General features: G+C 58.3%; 1 protein-coding gene across 1 annotated transcript in view; it reads left to right on the top strand.

The window, feature by feature from the left end:
- Positions 1–14,618, top strand: part of MYO15B (myosin XVB) — a gene marked incomplete at its 5' end in the record, with an annotated part of 30,453 nt that overhangs the window by 3,695 nt on the left and 12,140 nt on the right. The window contains 20 exons of the mRNA XM_079798628.1: positions 93–156; positions 341–454; positions 592–753; positions 1,661–1,774; positions 1,888–1,946; positions 2,022–2,154; positions 3,047–3,142; positions 3,381–3,512; positions 4,939–5,064; positions 7,741–7,818; positions 8,042–8,157; positions 8,241–8,286; positions 8,433–8,557; positions 8,980–9,097; positions 9,308–9,471; positions 11,707–11,800; positions 12,677–12,734; positions 12,959–13,089; positions 13,975–14,070; positions 14,167–14,402. Coding sequence (XP_079654754.1) covers positions 93–156; positions 341–454; positions 592–753; positions 1,661–1,774; positions 1,888–1,946; positions 2,022–2,154; positions 3,047–3,142; positions 3,381–3,512; positions 4,939–5,064; positions 7,741–7,818; positions 8,042–8,157; positions 8,241–8,286; positions 8,433–8,557; positions 8,980–9,097; positions 9,308–9,471; positions 11,707–11,800; positions 12,677–12,734; positions 12,959–13,089; positions 13,975–14,070; positions 14,167–14,402 — 2,262 coding nt within the window. The remainder of the gene's footprint in view (positions 1–92; positions 157–340; positions 455–591; positions 754–1,660; positions 1,775–1,887; positions 1,947–2,021; positions 2,155–3,046; positions 3,143–3,380; positions 3,513–4,938; positions 5,065–7,740; positions 7,819–8,041; positions 8,158–8,240; positions 8,287–8,432; positions 8,558–8,979; positions 9,098–9,307; positions 9,472–11,706; positions 11,801–12,676; positions 12,735–12,958; positions 13,090–13,974; positions 14,071–14,166; positions 14,403–14,618) is intronic.

The following is a 14,618-nucleotide window of genomic DNA, read 5'->3' as shown; positions in this document are numbered from 1 at the left end:
GAGACTGCTGCCCATGGTGGGTCCCGTTCTGAGCGGGGCCCCTGGGTTGCATGCACCTGGGCACCCCCACCCAGTGTCCTGTGCGCCCACAGGGGGGTCATCGTGGGAGCTTCTGTGTCACATTATCTGCTTGAGACCTCGAGGGTGGTGTTTCAGGTAAGACCCACCCTACAGCTCACCCCTTTCCAGCTCCTAGAGTGGGAAAGAGGGAGGGGCCACGGAGGGGGGGAAGGCTGTGGTCCCTAGGCCCCCAGGCCTGCCTTCCCCAGGACTTGTCCTTGCTGCCCTGGGGCACAGGACCAGGCCACTGTCCCCCCTAAGCTAGGCCTTCTCCGCCAAGGCCCAGGCTGAGCGGAGCTTCCATGTTTTCTACGAGCTGCTGGTGGGACTGGACCCCACGGAACGGGAGCAGCTGTCCCTGCAGGAGCCAGAGACCTACTATTACCTCAACCAGGTGGGGGCAAGGTCCGCACAGTGCGGGCAGCAGGGCCCGCCCAGGGAGGGGTCTTGGTAGGGGGGTCTGAAGAGGAGCTGGGGTAGAGCAAGGCTGGGGGACCAGGCCCTGCTGCCCACCCCTGCTGTGCTCTGCAGGGCCGGGCCTGCAGGCTCCAGGGCAAGGAGGATGCCCAGGACTTCACAGGACTGGTGAAGGCCCTGCAGGCGCTGGGCTTGTGCCCGGAGGAGTTGACCGCAGTCTGGGCCGTGCTGGCTACCATCCTGCAGCTGGGCAACATCTGCTTCTCCTCGTCAGAGGTGGGCTCCCCTGAGGCGCTGGACCCATGTGGCTTGTTTGCATAATCAGGGCAGCAGTAACGATGCCCAAGCATGTGTGTGGGCGACTGCACAGCCCTGTACCAGCCTCGGGCCTCCCAGCTGCCCTGGAAAGCAGGCAGACCCCCACCGGCCAGATGGGCAACAGACCTGGAGTTTTGGTATCTGTGCCACTGCCTGTCCCACTCAGCTGCCACCCCCGGAAGCACACCTGGTACTAACTGAGCAGCTGTTATGTACCAGGCGCTGTGTAAACCACTGCACATACGTTTTCTAATTTGGTTCTCAGGACAACCCTGGAACATAAGTGTGCCGCGTCAGCACGGCCATGGGTGAACCTGAGGGGCGGGCGGTGAAGGATTAGAAAAGACAGACAAGAGAATAAAGCTGGGGCTAGGTGGGACGCTGCCCTCTGATTAGAGAGACAGTGCCACGGCCTGCAAGCCCAGTCTTTATTTTATAGCCAGATTCCACCAGGCAAAGTAAGGGCGTGGTCAAGATGTTTACAACGTTCTCGTGGGTTTCGAATCTACTCCATTACATGCACCTGATCAAGCTTTGTTTACTTGCTGCACCTCCCGCAGCCCATATCACTCAGCTACCTGGGAGCCGTTCTCCACAATAAGGGGTGTGTTTCCCCTTTTGCAATAAGACAGTGGTGATTCAGAGAGGAAAGAGACTTGTGAGGCGGGCCAGCTAGTGAAGAGGTGAAGTCAGGACTCACACTCAGGGCCCTTGGACTCTAGAGCGGGCTCCTGCGGCCCAGACCCATCTGTCTACCTTTGGGTAACGGGGCAGCTGCTGTGCAAAGCAAGGCCCGGCCTCTGCCCTGTGGGACGTGGCCGCTGCCCAAGCAGAGCGCTCCCTGCTCCCTCCTTCCTCTGTCCAGAGGGAGTCCCAGGAGGTGGCTGCCGTGTCCAGCTGGGCCGAGATCCACACAGCAGCCCGGCTGCTGCGGGTGCCGCCCGATCGCCTGGAGGGGGCTGTCACCAGGCGGGTCACGGTGAGCTTGAGGGTTCCGGGGAGGCGTGGGCACGGCCGGACCACCCGATGGCTGGCTGAGTGCCCATGTGGGCCTAGGCCTTGACATGCCACGTGCACACCCTCTGCCCCCAGGAGACACCCTACGGCCCGGCCTCAAGATCCCTGCCCCTGGAGAGGGCCATTGATGCCAGGTGCCGTGGGGGCAAGAGGGAGCCATAGCCTCGCCTGGCACTCTGCTGCACGTGGCTCACACCGCATGTCCACAGGGACGCCCTGGCCAAGGCCCTGTACTCGCGGCTCTTCGCCTGGCTCCTGAGGAGGACCAACACGCGGCTGGCCCCCCCCGGGGAGGGAGGCAGCACGAAAACCATCACTGTCGTGGACGTCTATGGTTTTGAGGTCACCCCTGGCGGTGGGGCCCAGGACAGGGCGCCCACTTCATCCTGATTCTTCCCGGGGGTCCCAGTAGCGCCAGCTTCCCTGTGAGGGGCACTGCCAGGCCCTAAGACGGCCCATGAGTCAGCGGCACACTCCGTAGGGGCAGCCCTTCTGCCCTGCTCGGTCCAGGCCTGACCTCGCCTCTGGGGCAGCGGGAGATAAAGGCCCCAGCAGGGGGCAGCCCACAGCCTCGCCTCCCGGGCACCAAGGGCCCTCCAATCACCCTGACTTTCCCAGGCTCTCTGCCCCTTTCCGGGGATCCTGCCTCCTCAGGGCAGGGCGGAGGGGCTAGAACAAGAGGTAGCCCCACCCTGGACGGGCCCTGTTCACTGCCCACCCCTCCAGTGTGTCCTTGGTGACCATGACAAGTGTGTGCGCGCCCGTGTGCACGTGTGCTCTTGTGTGTTTAAGAGCGTGTCAAAACCCTCTATTCAAAGCTACAGGAAGTGGGGGCTCTGCGGGTGTGTGGGGGGGGAACACAGGAAGGAGTCTGTAATCCCTACAGGAGGAATATCGGAAGGCTTCTTGGAGGCAGCAGCCTGGAGCCCTGCTTATGAGGATGCGGGATTCTGATAGCCAGCAAGCTAGGTCGTAGGCAAAGGAGTCTGTGGCTCATGCTGAGGCAGAGGGCAGGGGTGTGGAATCCTAGGGGGAGGCCTGACTGTGGCCTTTGCACTTGACCCTGCAGGATGCACCATTAGCCCTGGGGCACCGCTCCTCCCTGAATGCTGGGGAGAATGCAGGCAGCCTGTGGGAGGGGGATGAAGGGCACCAGGCCTGTGTGCCCACCCCCACCCCTGCCCGGTGCCCTCATCTCAGGTGGGTGCCCACCTCACTGCCCATGTGCCCCCAGGCACTGCGGGTGAATGGCCTAGAGCAACTGTGCAACAACCTTGCCAGCGAGCGTCTGCAGCTCTTCTCCAGCCAGATGCTGCTGGCCCAGGAGGAGGTGAGGGGACCAGGCGTGGACAGGGCCGGGGGACACTCAGAACAGAGGCCATCTCTGCTAAAGGGAGGGCACTGCACTGAGAGCTCTACCCCAAAGCCCGCTTGCTATGGGCTGGCTCAGTCCTAAACCTCAGTTTTCTCACCTGTAAAGTGGGAAGGCCATCCCTGCTCTGGCTCAGGTGAGGTCGCCCATGAATGTGGGTGGGCTCCATACACGGCCAAGTGCTGGCTGTTCCCAGGAGGAGTGTCGGCGAGAGTTGCTGCCCTGGGTGCCCATCCCCCAGCCTCCGAGGGAACCCTGCCTGGACCTCCTGGTAGACCAGCCCCTGAGCCTCCTGCGCATCCTGGATGCCCAGACATGGCTGTCCCAGGTGAGCCCCCAGTGGCAGGACAAGGAGGGGAGGAGCAATAAGGTGATGGGGTCCAGAGACCCTGCCCACACACCTTCAGTACAGCTTGGGAAGGCAGTGGCCAAACTGGGTTCAAACCCTGTGCTAGGTGACCTTGAGCAAGAGGTCTGACCTCTCTGAGGTTCCTCAAGTCCTCGCTGCAGAAGGGAGGCCATCATGCCTGAGGGGCACGGAGGAGGGGACTGAGCAGGGCCCCCGGGAGGTGAGCAAATACTTCCTGCCTTCCACCCACCCGACCTCAGCTCCCTGCTGCCCCCAGGCTGCTGCCTTATAAGTGACTACACTTGTGTCCATGGCAATGGCATTGCATATTGACTCACTGACTCTCCTGAGGTAGACTGGGCCCTCCTCTGGAGGGTTTTGCCCTGACTCAGTGCCTGGCACATGGTTCAGGGGGCGCTAAATATTAAATGAATGAATATCTGTGCCAGGAACTGTGCCAGGATGAAAAGGTGAGCAAAATAACCCAGCCCCTTCCCTCAGAGACTGCAGTGTAGCAGGAGAGAGGTGTTAACACACACGCCGAGCACACACACCACACGGTAAGCCACACCTGCATGGCTCGGTGCATGGCTGTGCAGGGCCACGAGAGCACGTGTGCAGCGTGGGCCTCCTCTGGCACGTGAGGCCGTTTAAGCTAATTGCACCACTACCCCGGATAGAAGGTGACACCTTCCCATTTTCCCATTTCATTAGAGGCTGAAAATGATGGTGAAAAACAGTAATAAAGTATTCAAATGTGATAATATTTCATTGATCAATATAATCTTAATATATAAGTATTAATATGTAGCCCTGGCCGGTGTGGCTCAGTTGGAGTGGCGTTCTGTACACCAAAAGGTCCCGGGTTCAATCCCCGGTCAGGGCACAGACCAGGTTGCAGATTCAATCCCCAGTCAGGGTGCATAGGGAAGGCAACCAATGGATTTTTCTCTCTCACATCAATGTTTCTTTCTCTCTCTCTCTCTCTCTCCCTCTCTCTCTCTCTCTCTCTCTCTCTCTCTCTCTCTCTCTCTCTCTCTCCTCCCCTTCCTCTCTGAAATCAATACAAATATATTTTTTTAAAAAGAGACAGAGACGTGTAGAAACACCTGCAGCTGTGCGTGCCCGCAGGCGTGCCCGCTGCACCTGTCTTAAAGTCCCCGCACCTTTAAATGATGGGTGTTTATTGACGGAGGCGGTTTCGTGTATGAGAAGCTGTGTCTTTCTCAAACAGCACGTTGTTGTCCAAACAGTCCCTGGGAAGAGAGAGGCGCCCTTCACAGGGACTCGGTTCGCAGCGACTCCTATCAGGGCGTCTGGGAAAGACGCAAAGCCGCCTCGGTGCACTGTGGCACCTGGGCACGGGCAGGGAGGCAGGGCCTGAGGGAGCCATCTCTCCTGTCAGGCCACGGACCACACCTTCCTGCAGAAGTGCCACTATCACCATGGCGATCACCCCTGCTACGCCAAGCCCCAGCTGCCTCTTCCCATCTTCACCGTGCGACATTACGCAGGGACCGTCACCTACCAGGTATCGGGCATCGGGGAGGGCACTGGGACCCTGGGGCTTCCTTTCGGAGCTGAGTCACCTGACAGGTGACAGGAGCGGGGGAGGGGAGGCCCCTTCCAAGGCTTGGCCATCTTTGGTTGTAGAAGAAAAAATACAAACTGCCCCAAAGCTAACCCACACAAGAAACAAAAGGAGTATGTCAATTATATCTCAAAAAAAAAAAATCACATAAAAAAAAGAAAAAGAGAGAGAAATACATGGTGATTGAATAAAAATATAAAACTCTGTTGAAGGCCACAAAAGATTTAAAAATGGGGGGACAGCCGGCTGGTGTGGCTCAGTAGTTGAGTGTCAACCTATGAACCCGGAGGCCATGGTTTGATTCCCAGTCAGGGCACATGCTGGTTGCAGGCTGGTTGTAGGGAGTGTGTAAAAGGCAGCCAATCAGTGATTCTCTCTCATCATTGATGGTTCTCTCTCTCTCTCTCTCCTTTCCTCTCTAAAATAAATAAATAAACAAACAAACAAACAAAAACATAGAGGGACAAAAAAGAATTAAAAATATATATATATGTAAATGGAGGGTCAAACCATGTCATTTTGGGGAGCCCTAATATTGTTCATTCTTTCCCATTTGATGGATACAAGTAGTGCAATTCCAGACAATACCCCCCTGGGAGGAGGAGAATGTGTTTTGACGAAATTATTCTAAAGTATCATCTGGAAAAGAAATGCACGAGAATAGCCAAGAAAATATTGAAAAGCAAAAGGTTATGGAGGAATTTGTTCTAATAGAGATTAAACCATATTCCCAAGCTCTGGTAATTAGAAGGGTATGGTGCTCCTAAGGAACAGAGCCATCCATGGGACAGAATTAAAAGCCCAGAACAGACCCCAGGGTATATAAGGGAGCCGGGCACATGACCAAGGTGGCCTTAAAAATGTCATAAACTATACATTACATCAATTTTACCATTTTAACCATTTTTTAAATGTTTTTATTGATTTCAGAGTGGAAGGGAGAAGGAGAGAGAGAGAGAGAAACATCAGTGATGAGAGAGAATCATTAATTGGTTGCCTCCTGCGCAACCCAGGCACGTGCCCTTGACCGGAATCGAACCTGGGTCCCTTCAGTCCACAGGCCAACGCTCTATCCACTGAGCCAAACCAGCTAGGGCCATTTTTACCATTTTTAAGGGTATGATTCAGTGGCTTTGAGTACATTTACATTATTGTGCGGCCATCACCATTGTCCCCTTCCAGAATTTTTTTAAAATTTATTTCAGAGAGGAAGGGAGAGAAAGAGAGAAACATCAACGATGAGAGAGAATCATTGATCAGCTGCCCCACACTGGGGATTGAGCCCAAAACCCAGGTATATGCCCTGACTGGGAATGGAACCATGACCTCCTGGCTAATAGGTCAACACTCAACCATTGAGCCACGCCGGTTGGGCTCCAGAAAGTTTTCATCATCCCAAACAGAAACTCTGTACCCATTAAACACACAAACTCCCATTCCCCCTCCCCCCAGCCCCTGGTAATCAGACCTTCTGTCTATAAAGTTGCCTATACTAGGTATCTCATATAAATGGAATCAACACACACACACCCCTTTCGTGTCTGACTTATCACACTAAGCATGTTTCCAAGGCTCGTCCACATTGTAGCACGTGTCAGAGTCTCCCTCCTCTTATGGCTGAACAAGACTGCATTGTGTGTACAGACAACCCTTTGTCTACCTTCCAGCCGAGGATGGGCACGGGCGTGGCTTCTACCTCTTTGGCTGTGGTGACTAGTCCCACTGTGGACACGGTGTGCAGGCGTCTGTTCGGTCTCTGCCTCCAGTTCTTTTGGGTCTATACCTAGAACTAGAATGGCTGGACCTGATGGTGGTTCTGTGTGTCGACGTTTGAGGAGCCACCAAATTGGTTTTCCTCCGCGGCTGCACCATTTTATGTTCCCACCAGCGTGTAGGAGGGTTCCAATTTCCCTACGTCCTTGCCAAAATGTGTTATTTTCCGTTTAAAAAAAATGATAGCCATCCTAGTTGGGTGTGAAACTGTGTCTCATTGTGGCTTTATTTGCATTTCCCTAATGACCAGTGATGTTGAGAGTCTTTCCATGCGCTTCCGGGCTGTTTGCACAGCTTCGGAGAAATGTCTACCCCCGGCCTCTGCCCGTTTTTGAATCGAGTTGCTTTTTTCCCGGTTGAGTTGTAGGAGCTCAGGGTAGTCATCCCTTATCTGCTCTGCAACATCTCCTCCCGTTCCGTGGGTTGTCTCTTTGCTCTCCAAATAGTGGTTTGTGATGCACAGAAGTTCTTACTTGTGCTGAAATCGAACTGAACTACTTTTTTCTTTCTCTGTCCGTGCCTTCGGTGTTATGTTCAGGAAGTCATTGCCAAGTCCAATGTCATGACGCTTTCTCCCTGTTTTCTTCTTGGCGTTTTACAGTCCCGGGTCTTCCATTTAGTTCTTTGATCGATGCATCTGGAGTTAACTTTTGTGCCTGGTGTCAGATAAGAGTCCAGTTTTATTGCTTTGCATGTGGGTTTCCAGTGTTCCCAGCACAGCCACCTAAAGAGACAAAGGTGCCCTTTAACTCCAAGGGGAGAGGCAGAATATTTGGCAAAGGGACCGGTCTCCACACCCTTGGCTCCCCCCCACCCCCCACTTCCCCACGTTTTCTTTTGCAGGTTCACAAATTTTTAAACAGAAACCGGGATCACCTTGACCCTGCCGTGGTAGAAATGCTTGCCCAGAGCCAGCTCCAGGTGCCCCTGCCAGCCCTCCGGCCCTGCCCCTCCGCACTCTGTCCGCCCCCCCAATTCCGCCCTTCTTGCCGGGACACTCTTGCTCAAGGGGCTTCCCTCAAGGCCCTGGCACCGTGGGCCATGGCCTGAGCTTGCCAGGGTCTGGGTGCTGTGGGCTGGTCCACCCTAGCTCCCCCAGGTGGGGGCAGGCTGGGCTGTGGACTACCCTCCTCTCTCCCCACAGTTGGTGGGCAGCCTGTTCCAGGAAGCAGAGCCCCCGGGCGGGGGAGGGCAAGGCAAACCCACCCTGGCCTCCCGGTTCCAACAGTCCCTGGGGGACCTCATAGCCAGGCTGGGCAGGTGAGAGCAATGCCCCAGAACCAACGGCAGGGCGTTGGATGGGAGCCTGATCTGTACCTCAGGGACCCCCCTCCACCCATCAGGAGCCGTATCTACTTCATCCAGTGCCTCACCCCCAACCCCGGGAAGGTGAGCTCCCCCAGCACCTGGCCCAGAGCCCTCCCCCCCCCCCGCCTGCCCTCCTCCCCCCCTCCCCCTCAACGTGCCCTGCCCTACATTTCCCGAAACTTAAGCCCCTGACTCCACCTCTTGTTGGCTCTGTCCCTCGGCCACAGCTTCCAAGCCTCTTTGATGTGGGACACGTGGCAGAGCAGCTGCGCCAGGCAGGCGTCCTGGAGGCCGTTCGTGCCCGCAGTGCCCACTTCCCCGTGCGCCTGCCCTTCCAGGCCTTCCTGGCCAGGTAGGGCTCCCGGATGGGGGCAGCCAGGGCCCATGCCCTTCGGGGCTAGGACACACGAGAGAGGCCCCCCACAGTGACTGGTCCACCTGGGGTTCCTTCCCCGTGGCGGTGCACGCTTTCCCAGGGACCTTGGGCCTGGCATCTGATCCTTCCTCTTGTCATTCTTCTCTCTCCTCTCTCCCGCCACCTCTCTCTCCTTTCACTATTCACTGTCCGTCCTCCCCTCCATGCCTGCGGGAATTCATCTGCCCTTCCTCCGTTCAGCAAAACTCTCCAAGGAGCCCAACACATAGTAGGTGCTTTCCAATCCATTGTCGAATGACTTAGCGACTGAATGGACACCTGGAGGCTCGGGTGTCCAACAACTGTGGCGGGAGGTTTATGCTGCGCCTGCTCCAACCTTGACTCTGTCCTCCCGGCAGGTTCCGGACCCTGGGGACCGGGGGGCAGGGAGAGGCCTCTGACCAGGAGAGGTGTGGCGCCATCCTGAGCCAGGTGTTGGGGGCCGAGTCGCCCCTCTGTCACCTTGGAACCACCCAGGTGAGGGGGGGGTGCCGAGGGGCAGGCCTGGCTAGAAAGGGCGAGGAGGATTTGGGGACAAACCCAGGGTCTGGTGGTCCTTCTGGGTGGTCGGGAGATGGGCTGGGGCTGGGTGGCAGGTGTCCTGGGCACCTCGGGAGAGGAGATCTTCTGGCTGGAAGGGAGGAGGCACCCACACCCGGCCTGCTCCAGCCCACCCCTCTGCCCCAGGTCCTGCTGCAGGAGCCGGGCTGGCAGCAGCTGCAGCAGCACTGGGCCCAGCGGCGTGCCCAGGCCCTGCTCATCCTGCACCGGGGGCTCCGGGCCTGCATCTCCCGCCAGCGCCTCCGCCTCCTGCCTCGGATGCAGGCTCGTGTGCGGGGGCTCCAGGCCAGGTCTGCAGGGGTGGGGTGAGGCCCTGGGCCTTTTCAAGGTGGTGGGGCAGGTGGGGGACACATAAGGACTCAAGGCCTGCCCAGTGCCCTGTCCCATCAGCACTGGGCTCTCCTTACGGCATCCCTGCCCATAGCATGAAGACCCCCAGTCACAGGACACGCGTGATCTGTCGAGGCCACCCAGCCTGCAGTCTTGACTCCTTGAGTGTCCTGTTTTCTAGTCTGTTCTTCACTGTGCAGCAAGAATGGTCTTTTAAAAGCATGGGTCGGGGGGGGGGGGGGGGGGAAAGAAAAAGAAAAGAAAAAAAGAAAAAGAAAAGAATAAAGAATAATAAATTAAAAAAATAAAGGCATGAGTTGGCCCTAGCTGGTGTGGCTCAGTGGATAGAGCGTTGGGGGTCATGGGTTCAATTCCGGTCAAGGGCACGTACCTCGGTTGCAGGCTCAATCCCTGGCCCTGGTCGGGGTATAGGAGGCAACCAATCATGTCTCTCACACATCGATGTCTCTCTCTCTCTCTCTCTCTCTCTCTCTCTGTCTCCCCCCCTCCCTCCCACTCTCTCTAAATATAAGTAAGTAAATAAATAAATAAATAAAGGCATGGTCAGACTTGGGCTCTGGGTTTTCTGGTCCTACAACGCTCCCCCCGCCCCCTTCTCACCTAATAAACTCCCAGTGCTCGTTCATCCAACAGCTCTTTTGTTTTTTTAATATATTTTATTGATTTTTACAGAGAGGAAGAGAGAGGGATAGAGAGTCAGAAACATCAATGAGAGAGAAACATCGACCAGCTGCCTCCCGCACACCCCCTACTGGGGACGTGCCCGCAACCAAGGTACATGCCCTTGACCGGAATCGAACCTGGGACCCCTCAGTCCGCAGGCCGACGCTCTATCCACTGAGCCAAACCGGTTTCGGCCATCCAACAGCTCTTGATTGACCTTCTTCTCCATCCACCCCGGCCGGATGCTGGCGGCACAGTGGTGAAGGCCGGGAAGGTGCCTCCCAGGCTAGCTGGGGAGTCCGATGCAGAGGGTGAACCAGCGCCAGTCACCCCAAAGGTGATTGCTAAAGCGCTGAGAACAAGTGAGGGCAGGGGCACCAGGGAGCCTCCGGAGAGGGGGCACCCGTCACCACTACCTATTTCCAGGACGTTTCCATCACCAACAGAAACTGTACCCACGAAGCGATAATTCCCCCCTCCCTGGCCTCCAGCCCCTGGTAACCGCCAGCCTACTTCTGCGTCTATGACTTGGCCTGTTCTAGACCCTTCGTGTGAGAGCGCCTACAGTTTTCTGCTCTGTCTGGCTTATTGCACTAAGCATGGCGTTTGCAAGGTTCATCCGCGTCGTAGCATGTTTCAGGACGTCATTTCTTCTTGGCTGAGCCACGTTCCCTCGTGTGGATGGACCACATCTTGTTTGTCCACCATCCTTCGGGGCTCGTGCGGGTTGTTCCCACCTTTTGGCTGTTGTGAATGATGCTTCAGTGAACATGGGCATGCACGTGTGTGTGCAAGTCTCTGCTTCCAAGCCCTTTGGGTCCATATGAGGAGTGGAATTGCTGGGTCACGTGGTAATTCTATGCTTAGCTTTCTGAGGGGCCGCCAAACTGTTTTGCAGAGTGGCTGCCTCATTTTATGTTCCCACCAGCGGAATAAGAGGGTTCCAGTTTCCCTACTTGCCAATACTCATTTTCCTTTTCCTTTTTAAAATAATGACAGCCCTCCCAGGGGGTGGGAACTGGCCTCTCACTGTGGTTTTGGTTTGCATTTCCCTGAGACTAATGATGTTGAGCTCTTTTCATGTGCTTGTTGGCCATTTGTGTATCTTCTTTGGACAAATGTGTATTTAAGTCCTCTGCCTGCTTTTTAATTGGGTCATTTGTCTTTTTGTTGTTGAGTTTGGGGAATTCTTTTTTTAAAATATATTTTTTTATTGATTTCAGAGAGGAAGGGAGAGGGAGAGAAAGAGAGAGGGAGAGAGAAACATCCATGATGAGAGAGAATCATTGATTGGCTGCCTCTTGCACGCCCCACACTGGGGATCGAGCCCCCAACCCACGCATGTGCCCTGACTGGGAATCGATCCGTGACTTCCTGGTTCATAGGTCGATGCTCAACCACTGAGCCACACCGGCCAGGCGCCTCGAGTCAGTTCTTACATGCTTGCTTGGCGTGGAGGATTCAGGAACTGGGTGTAAGCTTGGGCTCCCCACCCCTTTCCCGGCTTCCAGGAAGCGGTACCTCCGGCGCCGGGCGGCCCTGGGACAGCTGAACACAGTGCTGCTGGCAGCCCGGCCCCTGCTCCGGAGGAGGCGGAGGCTGCAGGTGAGGCGCCGCGGCACTGGCAGCTCAGGCAGAAGCCGGGCATCTGTGCCCACCCTCCGCGCCCAACCTCACAAGGTCAAGGCCTCAGGCCATTGCTGGCTGAGCTCTTCCCACTTCTGTCTGCCTGGCCAGGGCAGGCTGGGGCCTCGGGAAGCCATTTGCCTTCCTTCATCCCTGCCCCTGCCCCAGGCCCCTGGCCCCTCCCTGCCCGACGTGTCTTCCCACCCCTCCGGCCCTCCGGGGGCCCACCTGCTCCCCTCTCTCGCCTGATGACTCCTAGTTGAGGCCATAAAGCAGCTCAAAGGTCAGTGCCCACACACTGCCCCCTCCCGGCCCCTCCCTGGCTGGACTTTGCCCCCTGAGACCATTCCTTCCTGTCTTCCTGCCCTCCTACCCTCTCCTGTGGCCTGACAGCCGGGCAGGGACGCCCACTAAGGCTGGTGAGGGCTCCGGGGAGCTGGGCGCGGGCAGCTGGCCCCTCTGGGTCTGTGCTTGCTCCTCTGTCCGAGTCGGGGCCTCCAGGGGCAGGCGGGGCCGCTGAACTGCCTCGCTGGGGAGGGGCCCCTCTCGGGAGGGACATCGGCTCCTCCTGCGTCTCCCCTGACAGCTTGGGCACTGGTGCGGCTGGCACGGCGGCGGGTCCTCGGAGAGCGGGCCAAGCATGGTAGGTGGCCTGGAAGCTAGGGGGTGTTGCTGGTTATGAACCTGATGAAGCCGGCACGGCTGAGGGGGCACATGGGTGGTGTGGGTCCTGTCCCTCAGGGGCATCTGTGTGTGCGCCCAGGGTCTTGGGAGGGGAAGTCAGAGACGGGGGAAGGACGGACACCGGGTGCCGGGCCCCTTCCTCACCGGGTCCATGCCCCACGCCCCCGACAGGAGCTGGCGCGCCTGGAGATCCCGGCCGAGCTGGCCGTCATGCTGAGGAAGGAGGAAGGTGAGTCCTGCTTGCCGGGCGTCACTCTTTCTGGGACCCCTCCCCAGCCCCTCATTGTGTGAACCGGTCCGTCCCTGTGGTCCCTCCCCTGCTGCTCCAGGCCCCCGGAGCGCCTCGTCCGGCTCCCTCTGCACGGGGCCGGGGCGATGGTGAGGGCTGGCGGCGGTGCCAGAGCCGGGCGCCTGACCCGGGCACCTCTGGGCTGCCTCCCGGTCTGTCCCCAGGCCGCCAGCACTCGCTGGCCCAGAACATCACGGAGGCCAAGCCCCCGGAGGTTCCTGCGCGGCCCCGCCTGACGCTGCCGCCGGACATCGACCGCTTCCCCTTCTCCAGCTTCATCTCCATCGGCTTCCAGGTGGGCCCCCCAGGCCGCAGCCCTCCCTGGCGGGTCCCACAGGTCCCCGATGTCAGCCCCTACCAGGCAGCGGCCGGCTGGCTATTCCTGTCCCCACCCGGCCTCCTCCCTCCCAGCCTGGGCCTGTGGACACAGCTGCCTTGCTCGGAAAAGACTCATCGAGCCTCAGTGACTCACTCGCCGGTGTTGTTCACGCTGCGAAGCCACGCCTGGTACACCCGTGCCGGGCCCGCTGCCGCCGGCGTGTGTTAAAGCGTGTGTGACGCCAGGGCCGCTGTCCCGGCTGCAGTGTGCGCTTCAAAACTGCACACAGAATAGAATCTCGGTTCGTAGAAACCACAGCGGGGGCGGTGATGGCTGTATTTGCGCCGGAACTAGGAAGTAGGACTAGAAAGAGAGAGGCCAAGACGCCAACTGGCTGTGCCTGGTGGTGGAACACGAGGGGTGGTTTTTATTGTTTCTCTTTTTCTGTGTTTTCTGAGTTTTCCGCGTGCATGGGCATCAATTTTCTAATCAGAACAAGCAATGAAGCCTCATTTTAAATGTATGTTTTTATTGATTTCAGAGGGGAAGGGAGAGGGAGAGGGAGATAGAAACATCCATGATGAGAGGGAATCGTTGGTCGGCTGCCTCCTGCCCGCCCCGCACTGGGGATCGAGCCCGCCACCCGGGCATGTGCCCTGACCGGGAATCAAACTGTGACCTCCCGGTTCTTAGATCGACGCTCAGCCACGTTGGTCAGGCTAAGCTGCACTTTAATGATGGTCTTCCACGCCAGTCCCTCCTTCTCCCCCCACGCCCCACCAGAGAGCTGCTCCCTGGGCTCCCCGCGCTGTCTCCAGCAGGCCAGCTGCTCAGGCCCTGGGTCGCCCTCCTTCCTTGCAGGAGCCATCTCTGCCCACGCCTGGGCAGCTGCTGGACAAGCCCCTGACCCGGCTGGACGGTGAGAACCCTCAGCAGGCCCTGGATATCAACAAGGTGGTGAGTGACACACCGGGGAGGGCACAGGGCCGGCCTGCTCCTGAGTGCCGGCCGGGACCACAGCCCCACGTGCCCTGCCCTCGCCTGGCCCTGCAGATGCTGCGGCTCCTGGGGGATGAGTCCCTGCCGGCCTGGCAGGAGCAGACCATGGGCACCTACCTGGTGAGGCAGGGGCAGCGCCGGCCGGGACTGCGGGACGAGCTCTTCAGCCAGCTGGTGGCCCAGCTGTGGCACAACCCCAACGAGCAGCAGAGCCAGCGCGGCTGGGCCCTCATGGCCGTCCTGCTCAGCGCCTTCCCCCCGGCGCCTGCCCTGCAGAAGCCGCTGCTCAAGTAAGAGGCCTGGCAGGTGGAGTCCCAGGACTAGGGGGGCACAGGTGGAGGCCGGTGAAGGGGTCAGGTGGAGGCCAGTAGGTGGGGGCACAGGTGGAGGCTGGTAGGGGGGGCACAGGTGGAGGCCGGTGGGGGGGCACAGGTGGAGGCCAGTGGGGGGAGCATAGGTGGAGGCCAGAGGGGGGTCAGGTGGAGGCCGGTGGGGGGAGCATAGGT

This window comes from Cnephaeus nilssonii, assembly GCF_951640355.1.
Source record: "Cnephaeus nilssonii genome assembly, chromosome: 19".
NCBI classification, from domain to species: domain Eukaryota; kingdom Metazoa; phylum Chordata; class Mammalia; order Chiroptera; family Vespertilionidae; genus Cnephaeus; species Cnephaeus nilssonii.
Note: the sequence above shows the minus strand (reverse complement) of the source record. Positions and strands in the feature narration are given on the sequence as shown.